General features: G+C 35.7%; 2 protein-coding genes across 3 annotated transcripts; one reads left to right on the forward strand and one right to left on the reverse strand.

Moving 5' to 3' along the window:
* Positions 1-2,090: 2,090 nt before the first annotated feature.
* On the forward strand, positions 2,091-7,082 carry LOC126802069 (glucomannan 4-beta-mannosyltransferase 9-like). 2 transcript variants are annotated; one of them, XM_050529603.1, is made up of 10 exons: positions 2,091-2,106; positions 2,989-3,254; positions 3,397-3,495; positions 4,371-4,623; positions 4,955-5,065; positions 5,155-5,291; positions 5,664-5,777; positions 5,889-6,088; positions 6,226-6,420; positions 6,920-7,082. In XM_050529603.1, exons 2-10 carry the CDS (start codon positions 3,003-3,005, stop codon positions 7,080-7,082), a joined length of 1,524 nt encoding a protein of 507 aa, XP_050385560.1. In that variant the 5' UTR covers positions 2,091-2,106; positions 2,989-3,002. The 2 variants fall into 2 exon arrangements, with proteins under 2 accessions (XP_050385560.1, XP_050385559.1); XM_050529602.1 differs by lacking the exon at positions 2,091-2,106 and having other exon boundaries at positions 2,970-3,254.
* A 934-nt stretch (positions 7,083-8,016) lies between these two features.
* On the reverse strand, positions 8,017-10,801 carry LOC126802075 (OVARIAN TUMOR DOMAIN-containing deubiquitinating enzyme 4-like). Its single transcript, XM_050529617.1, has 5 exons — positions 10,073-10,801; positions 9,521-9,642; positions 9,395-9,435; positions 9,205-9,303; positions 8,017-8,571 (listed from the first exon to the last, which is right to left on the reverse strand). The coding sequence occupies exons 1-5, from the start codon at positions 10,608-10,610 to the stop codon at positions 8,391-8,393; spliced, it is 981 nt and encodes a 326-aa protein (XP_050385574.1). The 5' UTR covers positions 10,611-10,801; the 3' UTR covers positions 8,017-8,390.
* Between the last annotated feature and the right edge of the window lie 5,035 nt (positions 10,802-15,836).

A 15,836-nucleotide genomic window follows, 5' to 3' on the forward strand; every position in this document is an offset into this window, starting at 1 on the left:
TAGTATACTTGAAAAAGCTTAGGTCGCGTTTGTGTTTACCTCTCTTCAAACTTAACCAAATAAACCATGTAGGTTATACTGTTATAGTATGTTACTGGTGTTTTATTAGTTGTATAATATGTTGCTTCGCAATTTCATTGAAATGAGCCAGAAGAAAAATAGCTTCAAGTATGACAGCATGTTCATGTAAATGAAGAATCAACAAGGAGATGTTACATATATGAAGTCGCATAAAACTATACATTTTCCTCCAGATAAGTGCCATTTTCTGTTCTCACCCTGATTAAAAAAGAAATCATCCCAGATTCCTAGTAACACGCCAAAGTAGAGTTTATGCTTGGTTTCCTATGGTGAGATAGAGCCAGCAGCTGTGAACAATTACGAAATTTTTTGCCAACACCAGCAGCAACCACTGTACTACTTCTAATTCATCCCTTTTCTTAATCTTGAGGACGAAATAAAGGAGGAACTTGAAGAGAAAGAGTAGTAACTACACAGTGATGGCAAGTGATGAGAGAACAAAATGCATTGAGAAATACCTCTCATATGCATCGATTATTCTAAGCCAGTTCTTTTTACAAAATCGAAAGAGCCCTATCAGTCTATCAAATCAACTTTGGTTCTTCTAAACTCTGTCACGTACCAACCCTGATTTTAATTTGGACACACAATCTCAACTCCCTGATTTTGCTATTACACCTTTTAAGCTTAGGCTCCAAGGTTTGACCCAATCATAGGATTCTTGCCAATTATGCACCTATGTTTTTGAAGCATCAATTTTCAAAAATCACAATCACATTTAGGCATTTAGCCATCCAAGAGACCAAGACAATATAAAACAATAAGATTGATAGTTAATATTTGATATTTTTCTTCTAAGTACCATTTGATTTTAAACCATCATGCTCTCTCCAACCATATTTTGTCTTTACAAATGGTTTGTCTCAAGCAAGCCATTAGAGTGTACTGCCGGACGAGGCCTCAAAAAGCTGGAAGCCTCGCTCCGATTTTAAGACGTGCATTTTCTATACTAAAAACAAAAGCGGACCTATTTTTGGTGAATTTTGAGTCAAACAATCATATATAATTTTTGAATGATGGAGTGAATTCGACTAAATTGTAAAGAACAATTACAATGATGAATTAATCATCGAAAAAAATCACAATGATGAATTTTCCTTTGGCTACCTCTGGTTGAGTTATCATGAGATTATGTTAGGTTCTAGACCATTCGAGGGACCATGGACACATGCCTCTCAAGTGCGTGCATGTCTCGACTACTTGTAATCTTGTACACATTCTAAGCGACCCTTGCTTACAACAGTCAAAACAATTAAACCCTCAATTGCTTCAAAATATTTCCACTTCCATCTCCTCCACGTTTTGCTACACTTGCTACACTACTCAAACTAATAATTATTCTGCAACAAAATGATTGAACAGAGGACCATCTGATCTCTTTTACCATCCACAATCCCGTTGAACCAAACGATATCGATATCACCTTCTTTGAGCCCAACCAATTCTGTATTTCTGTTTAACCAAACAAGATCACATCATTTTTTTTTCTTGAGGATTACTTGACTAATTCGTTCTTAGAAAGGAAAGATTGAGCTAGCTATTTTTAGAGCCCACCATAGCTTAACTCTATTAATGCAACGTTTCACCTTCTTAATAATGAAAGCCAAACTATCAATAATCAAATTATTTTGACTAACTACGACATGTAACATGTTTCGGTCTTTCTCATGAATCAGATCCATTTTCTTTAATATTTAAACTTCTAAAGTAATATATGATAGGGGCCTCATTTTAGTTTTTTAATTCTTGCGACATTGATCTTATGTGGGTACTACATATCAAGTACTCACCTATCTTACCATATAAAATGTTGCACATTATCATTTGTTACTTTCACGTACGTGATTTTATATACAGTAAGTCTGAACTGTAGAAATAAGTCTAATTATTTATAAACTTTAATTAAAATCGTAAAGAAAAGATGAAGCAAATGGTGTTTGAGTTTTTTTTCGTAATCACATTTAATTGTTCGTGATCAAAGGCCGTTCGTGAATCTTAACTTGATTGCTGATGGAGTTTTTATATGTATAGATCGTGGAAGTACTCTGTTGGACGTACTGTTTCAATATCAAATTTCCACTCTTCATATATATTAGTAATATTACAATATTTGATGGCAACAAAGATGAGTTCATCTATGAGTTCTGTCAGGCTTCATGGATTTCTTCTTTATCAATTTTGTTTCACCAAACTGGCCGGTTGATTGATTTGGCTGGAGCCATTTGATTTGGAATGACGTTGTAGCTAGGTTTTAGTCAGTGTGAGATAATGAATGACATTCTTCCTATAAATGATATGGCATGCCGGCCACCTTAGATTAAGATTTAAGACCCTTAATTGAGTTGAACAGTCATTTTCCTTATTAGGTTTATAACTTTATATACATGCACTACCTCATCATTTCCACACTATATTTGTTCCCTAAAACACTAAGCTTCCTTAGCCTCGAGTTAAGTAGCCATTAGCTAGTGATCGAAGAGAAAGAGATTAGACTCAGATCACAGTGAAATTAGTCTCTCATTCTCTTTAAACAGCTTGAAAGATAGAAATAAAGGGGGTACTATATATGCCTTGTGTTTGGGGTTTCCGATCTTAGTTCATGACTGACATTGCAGCTCTCCCGCATTAGCTAGCTTGAAGTAACTCAGAAGCAAAAAAAGCTCCAAGCTAGATCAGAAAGCAGTGACAAATTACAACAAAAAGAACAAACCGTATTCTTTCCGCAAAGCCTGCAGCGCCTTATATAACCGACCCAGTCAAGCAACCCACTTAGAGCACTACACTACTCTTAGTTCTCTCAGTCCTCTCCTTCTCCAGCTCTGTTTCCAAACAATATTGCTTCCCTCTTTTTCTCTCTGCACCACTTAAAAAGCTAGTGATCCACAGCAATGGACACGTTCGAAGGAGCCAGCCAAATCGGGATGGTTCTGCAGCAGGCGAAAGCGCCGCTGATCATGCCGCTGTTGCGAGTTTTGGTGGCGGTGTGCCTTGGGATGTCTGTGTTGCTCTTTGCGGAGAAGGTGTACATGGCCATTGTCATAATGTTGGTCAAGGTTTTCAGAAGAAGACCTGAGAAGCGTTGGAAATGGGAGGCCATTAAGGATGATATCGAGCTTGGAAATTCTGCTTACCCTATGGTTCTTGTGCAAATTCCAATGTACAATGAAAAAGAGGTCCGGCATACTGGCGTGGCTTTTATGGACATGCATGCACTAATTGTTTTCTTCTTATTATTATTTCTGGGCTTGATTTATATATGGTTTTAGGGTTTTGAGTGCATTGTGTTGTGGTTTATATATACGTACGCGCATGCAGGTTTATCAGCTTTCTATTGGAGCTGCGTGTGGGCTTTCATGGCCTTCTGAAAGGATCATAATTCAAGTTCTTGATGATTCAACTGACCCTTTCATTAAGGTTCAACCTTCAAACTGATCTATCACATACAATGTTATATTTAAATTTTATGGTTTACACTATTGTGTTACTCTTTAACAAGAAAACAGAATCATTTCGGTAGAATCATGAAAATCGCGGAGGCTAAAATTTTCTTGCCGATGTTCTTGAAAATATTGGTTGGTTGAAATATATCATATATCTGAAATTTGGTGCAATAGTCTCTATTAATTTGTGATGAGTGATGGTTGTTCTGTACTCATATTACATGTTCTTGAACAAAACTAACACTTTATATGAGTCAAATACAGCAATGAAAACAAAAAATAATTTTATTCATATACACCATGCAAGTTATTACAACATTGGCAATGAGTTTTTTTAAAAAAACTCTTAATAAGGTTGCACGTTGTGTAATTAACAGTAATATAACTAGATTATACAAATTTGATGTTAAATTTATAAATAAGTGTGTCACATACAAATGGGCACCATAGAACTACATTGTTGTTAGCCAGACTTCCATTTCGAGTTTGGAATTACCTTGTTGTATGAGATTTTCATTGTAATTTTCTGCTAATAAAAAGTAAAAAACAAATCGTCAAAAATCAAGTAAATCATTTCGGGAGTGGTCGTCATTCGTCAACATCAATTTAGTAAGCCCTAACATGAAAGCCAAAAGTCGAAGTTGAAGTCCTTGTCAGTTGTACTTAACTACTTATAGAAGAGCTCTAGGTAAGCATTCATGTCTGGGTAAAACTAGAATAAAACTATTACCCAACTAGAACCCACCATAGCCAACCTTAAATTTTGTCCTTGTTAACCAATTCAGCCTAACCAATGCTTCATATTTCTGACATGGGTTTTGTTCTGTAATTCATCACAAAAAACAACAGGATTTGGTGGAAGTAGAAGTGCAGAGATGGGCAAGCAAAGGAATAAACATAAAGTACGAGATCAGAGACAACAGACATGGCTACAAAGCAGGGGCTCTCAAAGAGGGAATGAAGCACTCTTATGTCAAACACTGTGACTTCGTCGCCATTTTTGATGCCGACTTCCAGCCTGAACCTGAATTTCTGTGGCGCACAATCCCATTTCTCCTCCACAACCCTGACATTGCTCTTGTCCAAGCTCGCTGGAAATTTGGTAATCTCATATATAGCTCTTAGACTTTTAACATTGTTTTTTGGGTGAAAATTTGCAGTGGCAGCTATGGTTGCTATCAACTCTTTAACAATGCTACTTGACTTTAAGCATGATGGGTAGATATAACAACAGTTTAGACACATATCGTGATCGAATTAGCTACATCACAATCATATGTTAGAGACTTGGAGAGAACCCAGATATATAGGAGGCAGTTTTCCAGTTCTTTAGGAATTCTTATCTAATGTGTGACAATAATTCTTAAAAATCTTTACAGTATAGTGGCAATATATAGTTTTAAACTCAGGGGAATTTCTTTTTTGTATCACAGTAAATGCTGATGAGTGCTTGATGACCAGAATGCAAGAGATGTCTCTGGATTACCATTTCACAGTGGAGCAAGAAGTTGGGTCTGCAACCCATGCTTTCTTTGGTTTTAATGGTACAATCATATGCATGAAAATTTTGTAACATCAGTATGAGTACAGTAAATCCACAATTGATGGTATAAAATTGGAGAATGTAATGCAGGCACAGCTGGAGTGTGGAGAATCACAGCCCTCAATGAGGCTGGAGGATGGAAGGACCGCACGACAGTGGAGGATATGGATTTAGCCGTCCGAGCTAGTCTTAGAGGCTGGAAGTTTGTCTATCTTTCTGACCTCAAGGTAATCAAGTATGTAAATTGTTAACTGTCTTGTGACACTATCAGCAAATTTAAGCTTCTGAAGCGTTAAAGTGAGAATTACTACCTAAAGTCTATTATAAATTAAGTATGGTCTGTTTGGGAGATTTAGTTAATCACCTTTGGGACATAGAACTTTACAATTTTTACTTGAAATAGGCAGGTCCCATATGATCCTTCTTGTTTACTGTCCATTAAAAAGATGAAGATGGTAGTTGGGGATGAGAATAAAAACTTCTTACCAACCTACCTAAGTGGAGTGACTGATGGTCACCTTTTTAATGGACTTTGTTGGTCTGTGTTAAGTTAACTTTACTCCATTTTAGGTTTGATCTGATATTAATGTAAACTTCAGGTCAAAAATGAACTTCCCAGTACTTTCAAAGCATATCGTTATCAGCAGCATAGATGGTCTTGTGGCCCAGCTAATCTCTTCCGGAAGATGGTAATGGAGATTTTAAGAAACAAGGTATTTCTCAGGCACATCTGTTACTTTCTGCGAAGTTTAGAAGGCATATGTCTTGCAATTAATATTAGCTCGACACTTCTCTTCTGACTATTACCTTATTGAATATTGCAGAAGGTGTCCCCGTTGAAGAAGTTTCATGTGATCTACAGCTTTTTCTTTGTTCGCAAAATTGTAGCACATATAGTCACCTTTGTCTTCTACTGTGTTATTTTACCAGCAACAGTTTTGGTTCCTGAAGTTCAAGTTCCCATATGGGGTGCTGTTTACATTCCTTCTACCATTACTCTCCTCAATGCAGTTGGTACTCCCAGGTCTATTACATTCTTCTTATTCAATCTTATTATCTTGTAACCACCAAGTAACTGTCTTTATACAACTGGATCAAACGTTTTGTTTCATATGTACTCAGTTCATTATTAACACTTGCAAAGTTTGAACAATCTTACAGGTCACTCCATCTATTGATTTTCTGGATTCTATTTGAGAATGTAATGTCCCTGCACCGGACTAAGGCAACATTTATAGGCCTGTTTGAAGCAGGGAGAGTGAATGAATGGGTGGTCACAGAGAAACTGGGAGATGCTCTCAAGACAAAATCAGCTGCAAAAGCTCACAGGAAGTCTCGAGTGAGGATCAGCGAGAGGTATGGTTCCTTTTGCCTGTCATTCCTGTCCTGTTTTCTGTAATGTTAAAATCAATGTCTTAAACACTATGAGAAGTACTTGGTGCTACAAGATCTTGTCGAAATGCAGAAGTAGTCTTCATCGTAATGGCCATATATGTTTATACTGAAACACTGTATTGGGATTTCAGATGTTTAATGTTTTGCATGCTAGAGAAAGCACTTTAAGTTCTATTTTTTCTTTTCCAAAAAAGTATTATCAAGTTCTTTTTGCATTTTAACAATTTTTCTACAGAGGTAGTCGAACCTTCCTTTGCAAAGGTGTACCTTAGAGAAGTTCACTCTTATCAGTATGCTCAAGAATCATTACATTGATCCCTCTTTCATGTCTATTGTTCTTAGTAAGGGTTAAAATTTAGAAGGAGAAAACATTGCTATGTAATGTGACACAGCTACACCTGATTTGAACGTATAAAAATTGATGTATACATTTTCTGATCTCATGGCGGACCATGAACAGAGTCCATTTGCTTGAGCTCATTGTTGGAATCTACCTCTTCTTCTGTGGGTGCTACGATCTTGCTTATGGAAAGAACCGTTTCTTCATCTACCTTTTCCTCCAATCCTTTGCATTCTTCATCGTCGGAGTTGGTTACGTTGGCACCTTCGTCCCTAGCTCATAGTCGAACTGGTTGCAAAAAATTGTTCCAAGAGTGTCAAGTGAAAGGTGGCTATTATTGGGGAGCTTTTGATTCAAGTTTTAGGTGCTTTGAATTATTTATAGGCGGGTCATTCTTTTGTTGGTTCAATTAAGTTCTTTCTTTGTGGATAGTACTGTAGGAAAATGCAGTGATTGTTTATATGTACCGGAAGTATACTATGCAAACAAGCAACAAGAATAAACATGGGAGTTTGTCACTATATATTTGAAAGGTTACTGATATTCAATAACAAAATTACGCATCATTTATGTATTTTCAACTATCAAGATACAAAGACGAAAAAGCAAATAGTTTGATGCAGATAAATAGGATGACTAGGATAGCGATGAGATGAGTTGAGTTTTTGTCCAACTCCTTTCTTTGTTTCCAAGTTTAAAGTTAAGTGCTCATCTAGTCATGTTAACTGCCACATGACCATTTATGATTTTTCTGGCCCTTTCTGCATAGATTAGGAATCACTCATTATGTTTCTCACTAGAGGCAACAGTATGTAAAATGATGACACATTAGCAAGTAAGAATCTGAAACCATCAAATCTGCCAATTAATATAGATATGACGATCAAGTAAAAAGAATATCATTCCGAGAGCTGGGCACCAATAACAGAAAGGGGAAGAGAATTACTTCAGTTCATTGTGTATCTATATTCTTCAGCACAACCGTTTATCGTTGTAAAAACAGACCTACCGAGATATACATATGCATAGAATTTAACTCCGCTTGGGAACCATGAGCAACAGACAAAACTCCTACATGGAGTTGAAAGGTTCACAAGTAGCTGATCTCCATTCCGTTTGTCCCTGTCCACCATATTGCTTACAGAAAATTCAGAAATAAACAAGCATTTTATCCAAGATAGTGCAATAATATGAAAACAGATGGAGCGAGCACCGTGCAGTCGAAAACGGGATTCCATATTATTGAACTATATGAGATTACGAAACATTGCTAACCATTAGTAGAATGTGTGAACCAACTACAACACCACAAAGCTAAAAGTTTTAGAATAAATGTGTGCATGGATTGAAACATGAATCAATAACCTACAAAATTGATCCCAGAATATGAAGAACTGGCTTTATTCAAACTTATAACTGATCTCGCTAATTAACTTCTCATCCGCAGGCAGCAGATGCTAGACTAGCCTTCACTGCCTTCAGTCTATCTACCTTGACATGTGTTCCTGATTGATCAAACTACTTCCATCACATAAATTGTGAACTCTTTCTACAATAATGTGATGAGTTTTATTCTATAAAACATATCCATCTACAAGCTTGCTTTCTGCACACTCTGTTCTGTGAAAGACTCCAAGATGTCATAATGACCATAACCATGAAAAAGAACATTAATTGGTTTCTCTTTTTCTTTCCCATACTCTTCACCATATTTTGCTATGTTTACCAAACCACCCGAGCTTCTATCTACCATGTAGACTGATATTGGTGTCCTGAGGATTAAAAGGTTGTGTCAAACATGGAGATTAAGTAGATGGCCAAAAACAATAAAATCATAGATCCACAGCAAACAAACTAGCAGCATTATTACAACAATTATGTGCAGAAATAATTCTAGGCAATTTCATGAATTGTGTTAGACGGTAGAACCTGACATGAGAAGATTGAAAAGTCTAAAGAGCCGTAGGAGAGAAATTAAACTTGAACCTTAAACTGCCATAAACTTTCGATGCTCAAAAATCTTCTTTTTTGAAAAGAGAACTTTCAGGGCTTAAGATAAGATAGTTCAAACCAATGACAATAAGGTCTATTTGAGGCCAACAAGTTCAGATAGGGAATCTTATAAATACATCATAACCAACTTAATACCAATGCTCAAATGCCTACACAAGTTTAAATGCTCAGAAGGTAGATACAAAATTGATATTCACCATCCTTGCAAACAAGTGCAGACTCGCATGTAATATCCAATCGTGGGACTATGTTAAAAAAGTTATATCTAATGATCTAATGGAGTGGATACACAAGAATAGGCAACAAGGCATACAAATTGTAACATGATTCTACCAAAATGTTTAAAGAGCAACGATCATTGTACAGTAAAGTAACAAAAAGTGTGAACTGACTTTTTAACATGAGAAGCCATAAGCAATTCAGGTTCTCCTCCCCAAACATAAGGTTGTTGAATTCTTTCCACATATGTATCAAAATTGCCTTCAATGTACCTAAGCACAACATATAAGATATTAAAAACCATGTAAATTCATAACAGAACACCAAAAAAGGACAATGAAAACTCGCAAAGCTAGAGCTTACCATTCAGATTCCTCCCGCCTCTTTAAAAGCTCATCGACGACCTACAAAAAATCACTCGAATTAAGAACCACACGAAATACACTAATAATTAGGAATCACATTTGGTTGAGATGAAATGCAAATTACCTGAGCTCTTAATTCATCAGCGAGCTCTCGCTGACGGTTTTCATCAGGAGGTTCCTCTCCATTTCTCAAGCAAGCCACATGTGCTATCGCTCTGAAGAGACACCGACCATCGGCTAGCACTCCTGTTAATTATCTCAGTATTGTTTAGCCCTTTCTTTCATTGTAATATTGTCTCAAACAGTATCAATCCAGAGGCTATGAAGAGTTTGACAGGCTCTTTAAAATTCCATTAAAACAAGTAACTTTTTATTTACCCACAATCGAATAAAAAGAACGGTACTTTCCTTTTTCCCTAAGAAAACCACATAATCGTAACAGCAAAACACCAGTAAAATCACCCAACAAGAAAAAATGTTGGGGAACTGCAAATTCCATTGGACCAACTTCACAAGTCAAAAATAAAAAGTATAAGGATAAATGTATAGAATCCCAATTTCATTTTACTTTGCGATAAATGTAAAAAGCTACATGCAACAAAAACGGATGAAAAAACAAATAATTTGATCTCCTAATTAACATTGAATACATAATCAGAAGAGTTCACAAAGTAACCTGTAACTCTATAAGCAGAGGACTTCTCCACGTTCTCATTAGAACTAACCGCGGATTTCGAATCACTGGCTTCACTTCTGTTGTTGTCGGACGACGGCTCATCTTCGGTGGTTGAGTTAGTTATACTACTCCAGTCTATCGGCGCCAGGCAGTTGCAAACTCCGAAAAGCAACCAAGCCGAATCCGGCCGGTGAAGCCAGCGAGCCGGGCGAGCATCGAGAGCAGCATTCCACGACCCCTCGCCCTTAAGCTCGTAATGAATCGCAGGACGACGGAGATCCCGCCGCCGCCAAAGCCCCTTGGAGGGGAGAATCGCGTGCCATATGGACGCCGCGGAGCCGCCGCCGCCGCATGCTGAGCCTAGCTGGCAGGCGAGGTTGTGATAGTGGCGGCCGCGAGTGTCGCCGGAAAAGCTCTGGTGCGGAATCAGGTGGGTTTGGACGATCCGGGACTGGTGAATCACGGCGGGGCCGTGGGAGAAAGTCGAGAGGGAGCTGAGAATCCAAGTTTTCCGGCGCGCACAGAGAAATCCGAGCATCACCGGATTGAAACCCCCAACCCTGTTATTTAACAAAGAAAGTATTAGTGGGTAGCTGTTGTGGAGCTTGATGAGAGGTATGGCTAGGCACCCATGTTGGGTTTAGTTTGGGGTTGAGGAGAAATGGTGGTGTGGCTGCTGAAGGGAGGCCATTGTTGAATGTGGAAGGGTTGTTTTGTTTTATGGTGAAGATGACCAAGGCCAGAGGCAAATAAAGGAAAAGCCAACTCACTGCTGATTGGGTCGTTCACAAGCAAAATGTGAATTTTTTTCCTCCTTTGAATTTTGTGGAAAATAAAAGGAAAAGTTATACAATCTATGGCATATGCTTGTGGGAAGATTCCATACTTTTTTCTTGTTTATGTATTGTTCCTCATTTTTGGGAGTATTCTAGGACCTTCTGGATACGATTAATGGTAGATATGCCTAGAGTTTCTTATAGTTTGGAAAATTAGAGATCATTAATTATTTATGACCAATCATAGCATTACTTTTTGAATTGATAATAAAATATCTAAAAATTTATATTTTTGTACACGACTAGATTGAGACGAGCTACTGAAGATAAAACTGTTACGGCAAATGCTATCGATCAGCGCCATAAATTACTTATGTTGGAGAACATGTCTCAAATGCCGAGAATGTTGGAAACATGCTTATGTCTTGTGAACTCGTTTTATTTTAGGGACATATGAATGAAAAATTAGCTTGTATTAGTCCGAAGTTCTTTTGACATGCTATTGCCTGGGTAGGGAATGTCATGAGACATTTGGTATGCATTGATACGAGCACCTTGATCGCTTTTTTGTTCATCAAGCTCATATATATTTAGTTTATGACATAATTGCATAGACTTTAGTATGTTCTAATTTTGATATCCTATATGAAACAGTTGAGAAATAGAAGGGATGATCTCTTCATTTAGTCGTAGGAAGTAGGGGTGGGCACGGGATGAGGTTAATCTCACGTCTCGTTTCACTCATTAAGTTCGGAACGAGATCGGGATGGGATTTGTGTTTTTAATAATTCGTTCAACCCGGAATCAATCCCGTCGGGATCGAAATGAGACCGGGCCTATCCCACATTCTCAGACTTCAAATAATAAATATTTAATTTACTATTAATAAAATTTTAGTATCAATTATTATAATATAAGAAACATATAGATTGTTTCAAATATCATTCATCATCTACTTCGATACCATGAGTTTAATTATTATAAAATTAAATTAATCATTCAAATTATAGCATTATAGATATTGTACATAAAAATTCTAGTGTTATCATACAAGAGAAACCTATATAATTATATATTGTATATAAGATTATATAGGTTTCGATTGCTAAGTTCATAGAAATTTGTAATATACAAGTCGTCTTTATTTATATCATATAGCTCGAACCATATATTAATGAGAAAATTAATCGGGACCTGTTTATCTTTAGAAAATGAAGCAAGGTCCAAGATTCATTATTTGAAGTTAGTCATTTCCTTATCAAATGCATCTAAGATGTTCTCATAAATTATAAATGTATGATAATGATGAAATATTTGATGGTTAAAATTTAAATGAAATTTAAAGCGGGACGGGACGAAGCGGGTTAGAAATTATTCGTCACACGTCTCATCCCACTATTATGAAACGAGACGGGATCAGGACGGAACGTACATTTTCAGACTTTCGTCTCGTTCCGTCCCTATGAATTTCAGAACGAAATCGGGACGAGATTAGAATTTCGACTTTTTATGCCCACTACTAATAGGAAGTTTCGATACTCAATGACTGCAGTCGTGCTCGATCGATCTATCTTGTTTTCTCTTCCGTGTGTGTTGGTTTGGATCTACATCTGTTTCCATCAACTGTAGATAAACTAAATATACTTTGAAATTTTCTAATAACTTAAAACTTGCGCATCAAGTCACATCGAGACATGAGTGGTCCTTAGTCCTTACTTCTTGGAATGGTTAGTAGTAAATTAGGTAAATCTAGTGCTTTGCTTTACGTACCGCATATGTAGCTGTCCTTCCTTATGAGTTGATGTTCATTTTGTCCATGACTTCCATCATGTGGTTCGTGGTCGCATGGGAGAGGTTGATATTTGATTATAATGCATGTTCCACGCGAATCAGGAACTCCACATATTTTAAAGAAACTCCAACAATTTGGATTTTTTTTTTGAGAATAAACATGAAGGAGCCTGGTATTTTTGAAAGATGTTTCGCTTTATATATGATCTTCAAGTTAAATTACAGTTTTGGTAGTCTTTGTGGGTTAACAAGCTATATCAAAATTGTTTGGAGTAAATTGCAAAAATTACTGTATGATAATAGTAGGACACGTGAAGTTCTTATCAATTTACATTAGACGATTTCAACTACTATAGGTTCCTTGAGAGAGAATATTCTTGTTTTCTTTTTTACATAGAGGTACGGTGAATTCAACAGACAGTACCATAATTATTAATCATTCTAACATTTATTATTTCATATTTGGAAACTATTGTATTAGTACCTCAAGTTTCTATTTCAGCCTAATTTTAGTTTCTTCCGTCAATTAACTATTGTATTAGTACCTCAAGGCATTTTTGTCACTTCATTTTCTGATTCATCTTTCATTTCCCTTCTATTTCAACTTCTTTTTAAAATAAAAAACAAGTTGATTAATATATATCATTACAAAATTAATAAACATCTTTCATTTACCACAACTATTACAAACAAGTTAAAACTCGCAATTACAAAATAAACCAGCATGTATTTCATATTGCATATGTCCATCAACCACAACCATATTGTTATAAGCTGTATTATTGTGACAATATGGTGCGGCTGTTTGTTGAATTTAAAAGTTAGAATGAACAATAATTTAGGTATTGTTTGTTGAATTCACCCATAAAAAGTATGGTGCCGCTCTCAAGCTTTCATTAATGAAACATATACTAAAACCACTAATTATAAAGATCAGAAATAATATCAGAATTATTAACAAATAAGTACTCAATAAGATACTAACTAGCAAATAATACTACACAAATAGTGACTCTATTTGCTCTGTCACATAGACATAATGAAAAGATTGTTAGCTATGTAACACGTTTACATACTTTAATGTCTAGCTAAGAATATAACTTTTCTATTATGTTGCTGCTGAGATTGAATCTGATGTTACTTAGTGTCATCCAGCCACTAGAAGGTTCTAAGTTCTAACCATTTGACCAAGCAAAATACACGCCACCTACCTAGAGTATACAAGGGCCACAAGGTGCATACATACTGAAGACCCATTTTGTCCTACCATGAATGAAGAATTGAAGTAGGGTATTATTGGCAGCACAAGGTCGTATAGTACTAAAATTAAAATGTGAAAAAGCATAAATAACTCAAAATAAATAGAAATAAAATAAAAAATGGTTTGGAACCAAAACCCAAGGGCAAGCCCAGGTACTTGTCCAAAACCCATTCAGCCTAATCCAAGAGATAAATTTTTGTTTAGTTTAATGCTTGCTTTGATTAGCAACCATATAGACCGTTTACGAGTTTAGGTCATATCTTCAACCCAAGAGTATTAGGAGCTAACATGCCAAATTTTAGCACTAACCATATCCAACCCACATTTTTAGGTGCTACATCTTAACATTGAATGGGGTGCTAAGAATTAAGAGTTATATATTCTCCAAGTCCCACATTCAAAAAAACTTATATATATATATATTATTTCTATTACAATACACGAAATAATTTTTATAAACAAGAATATAATAAAGAAATAAATATTATTTAGAAAAAATTTTACTATCAATACCCAAATTCTTGTAGCAAGGTCAAAATAATACTCATACTTAGAAAACTACCAATGTAGTACCCAAACTCAGAATTCCTTATCAACATGATATTTAAGACCATTTTCTGTCACGTTGATAAGAAATTCTGAGTTTGGGTACTACATTGGTAGTTTTCAAAGTCTGAGTACTACTTTGACATTGCTACAAGAGTTTTAGGGGTTGATGCTGAATTTTGTTTTCTATTTTTTTTTATTAATATTTCACTTAGATAGGGCAGTCAAATTTACACATCTTATATTACATCTACTTAGAGCTCGTCAACGGGCTAGGTCGGGCTTTTACAAAATGTCCAAGATCCAAACCCACCCGTATAAGGCGAGCCTTGCAGGCTTTTATGGGCCGGGCTGAATAGCCCACCGTGAATCTAGGCGGGATGAACTTTTGTTTATAAGTACATTTCTAATCATACTAATTTTTATTTTTGGTTTGGAACCCGGCAAGTCCGGGAGGCTTATCCCCATGCGGCCACGTCTAAATGAGTTCATTAAAATAAAACTGCAAGATACAAATTGTAGGTATTGAGGTGATGAGGGTACCATATAAGCGTACATCAGTTCAAAGTCATTCCCAATTACTACATAGATGTTTGAACAAAATATTTTAACAACTTTCCAATTACATAGGAGTGAAAGATTGTAACTCATAAAGATAATAATAACATCAATGTTACAAACAAATAAATATGATAAATAGGAGTAATTCATTAGCTTGTAACACTCACTGAATGCTTTGAAAATGAACATATGTTCAACTTCAGAATTTAAGATTACTCAAAATAATATTGTATTTTGAAATTCAACAAAAATTCAAATAAAATTTAGATCCACACATTCATGCATGTTAATATGCTATACATGTAATGTACCAAACCATCCTTAATCGATATATTAGAATCTATCTTATTGCATATTCTAAATATATATATATATATATATATATATTATGTACCTAATTGGCCTCACACACAAGATCATTTTCTTTTTGAGAAAAATGGATTGTAATCATTAGTGAATACATCAAATATGTATGTATTCCAAATATGCATTAGTTACATTCGTCACTACTTTGAAATATCTATTCTTGTCTTTCCTTTTTAAATCTTTCAACTACGAGAAATTTACTTGATTAATAGAGATATGTACTAATATTTATTATAGTGCAATATTATTTGTATATATAAATATTTATTATTCAGCATATTAGCATAATATATAATGATATTATTTGTATATAACTATATGTCTATATATCATATATTTACGGGCTCTCACGAGCCGGACTCGAATGGCTTTAGGAGAGCCGGACTCTTATATAGTGGATAGCTGCCTACAATTCTCCTCCTAGGTTGGCAGTTCAAACCCTGCTAGTGCAGTTTTTTCTTAT

This window comes from Argentina anserina, chromosome 7, assembly GCF_933775445.1.
Source record: "Argentina anserina chromosome 7, drPotAnse1.1, whole genome shotgun sequence".
NCBI classification, from domain to species: Eukaryota; Viridiplantae; Streptophyta; class Magnoliopsida; order Rosales; family Rosaceae; genus Argentina; species Argentina anserina.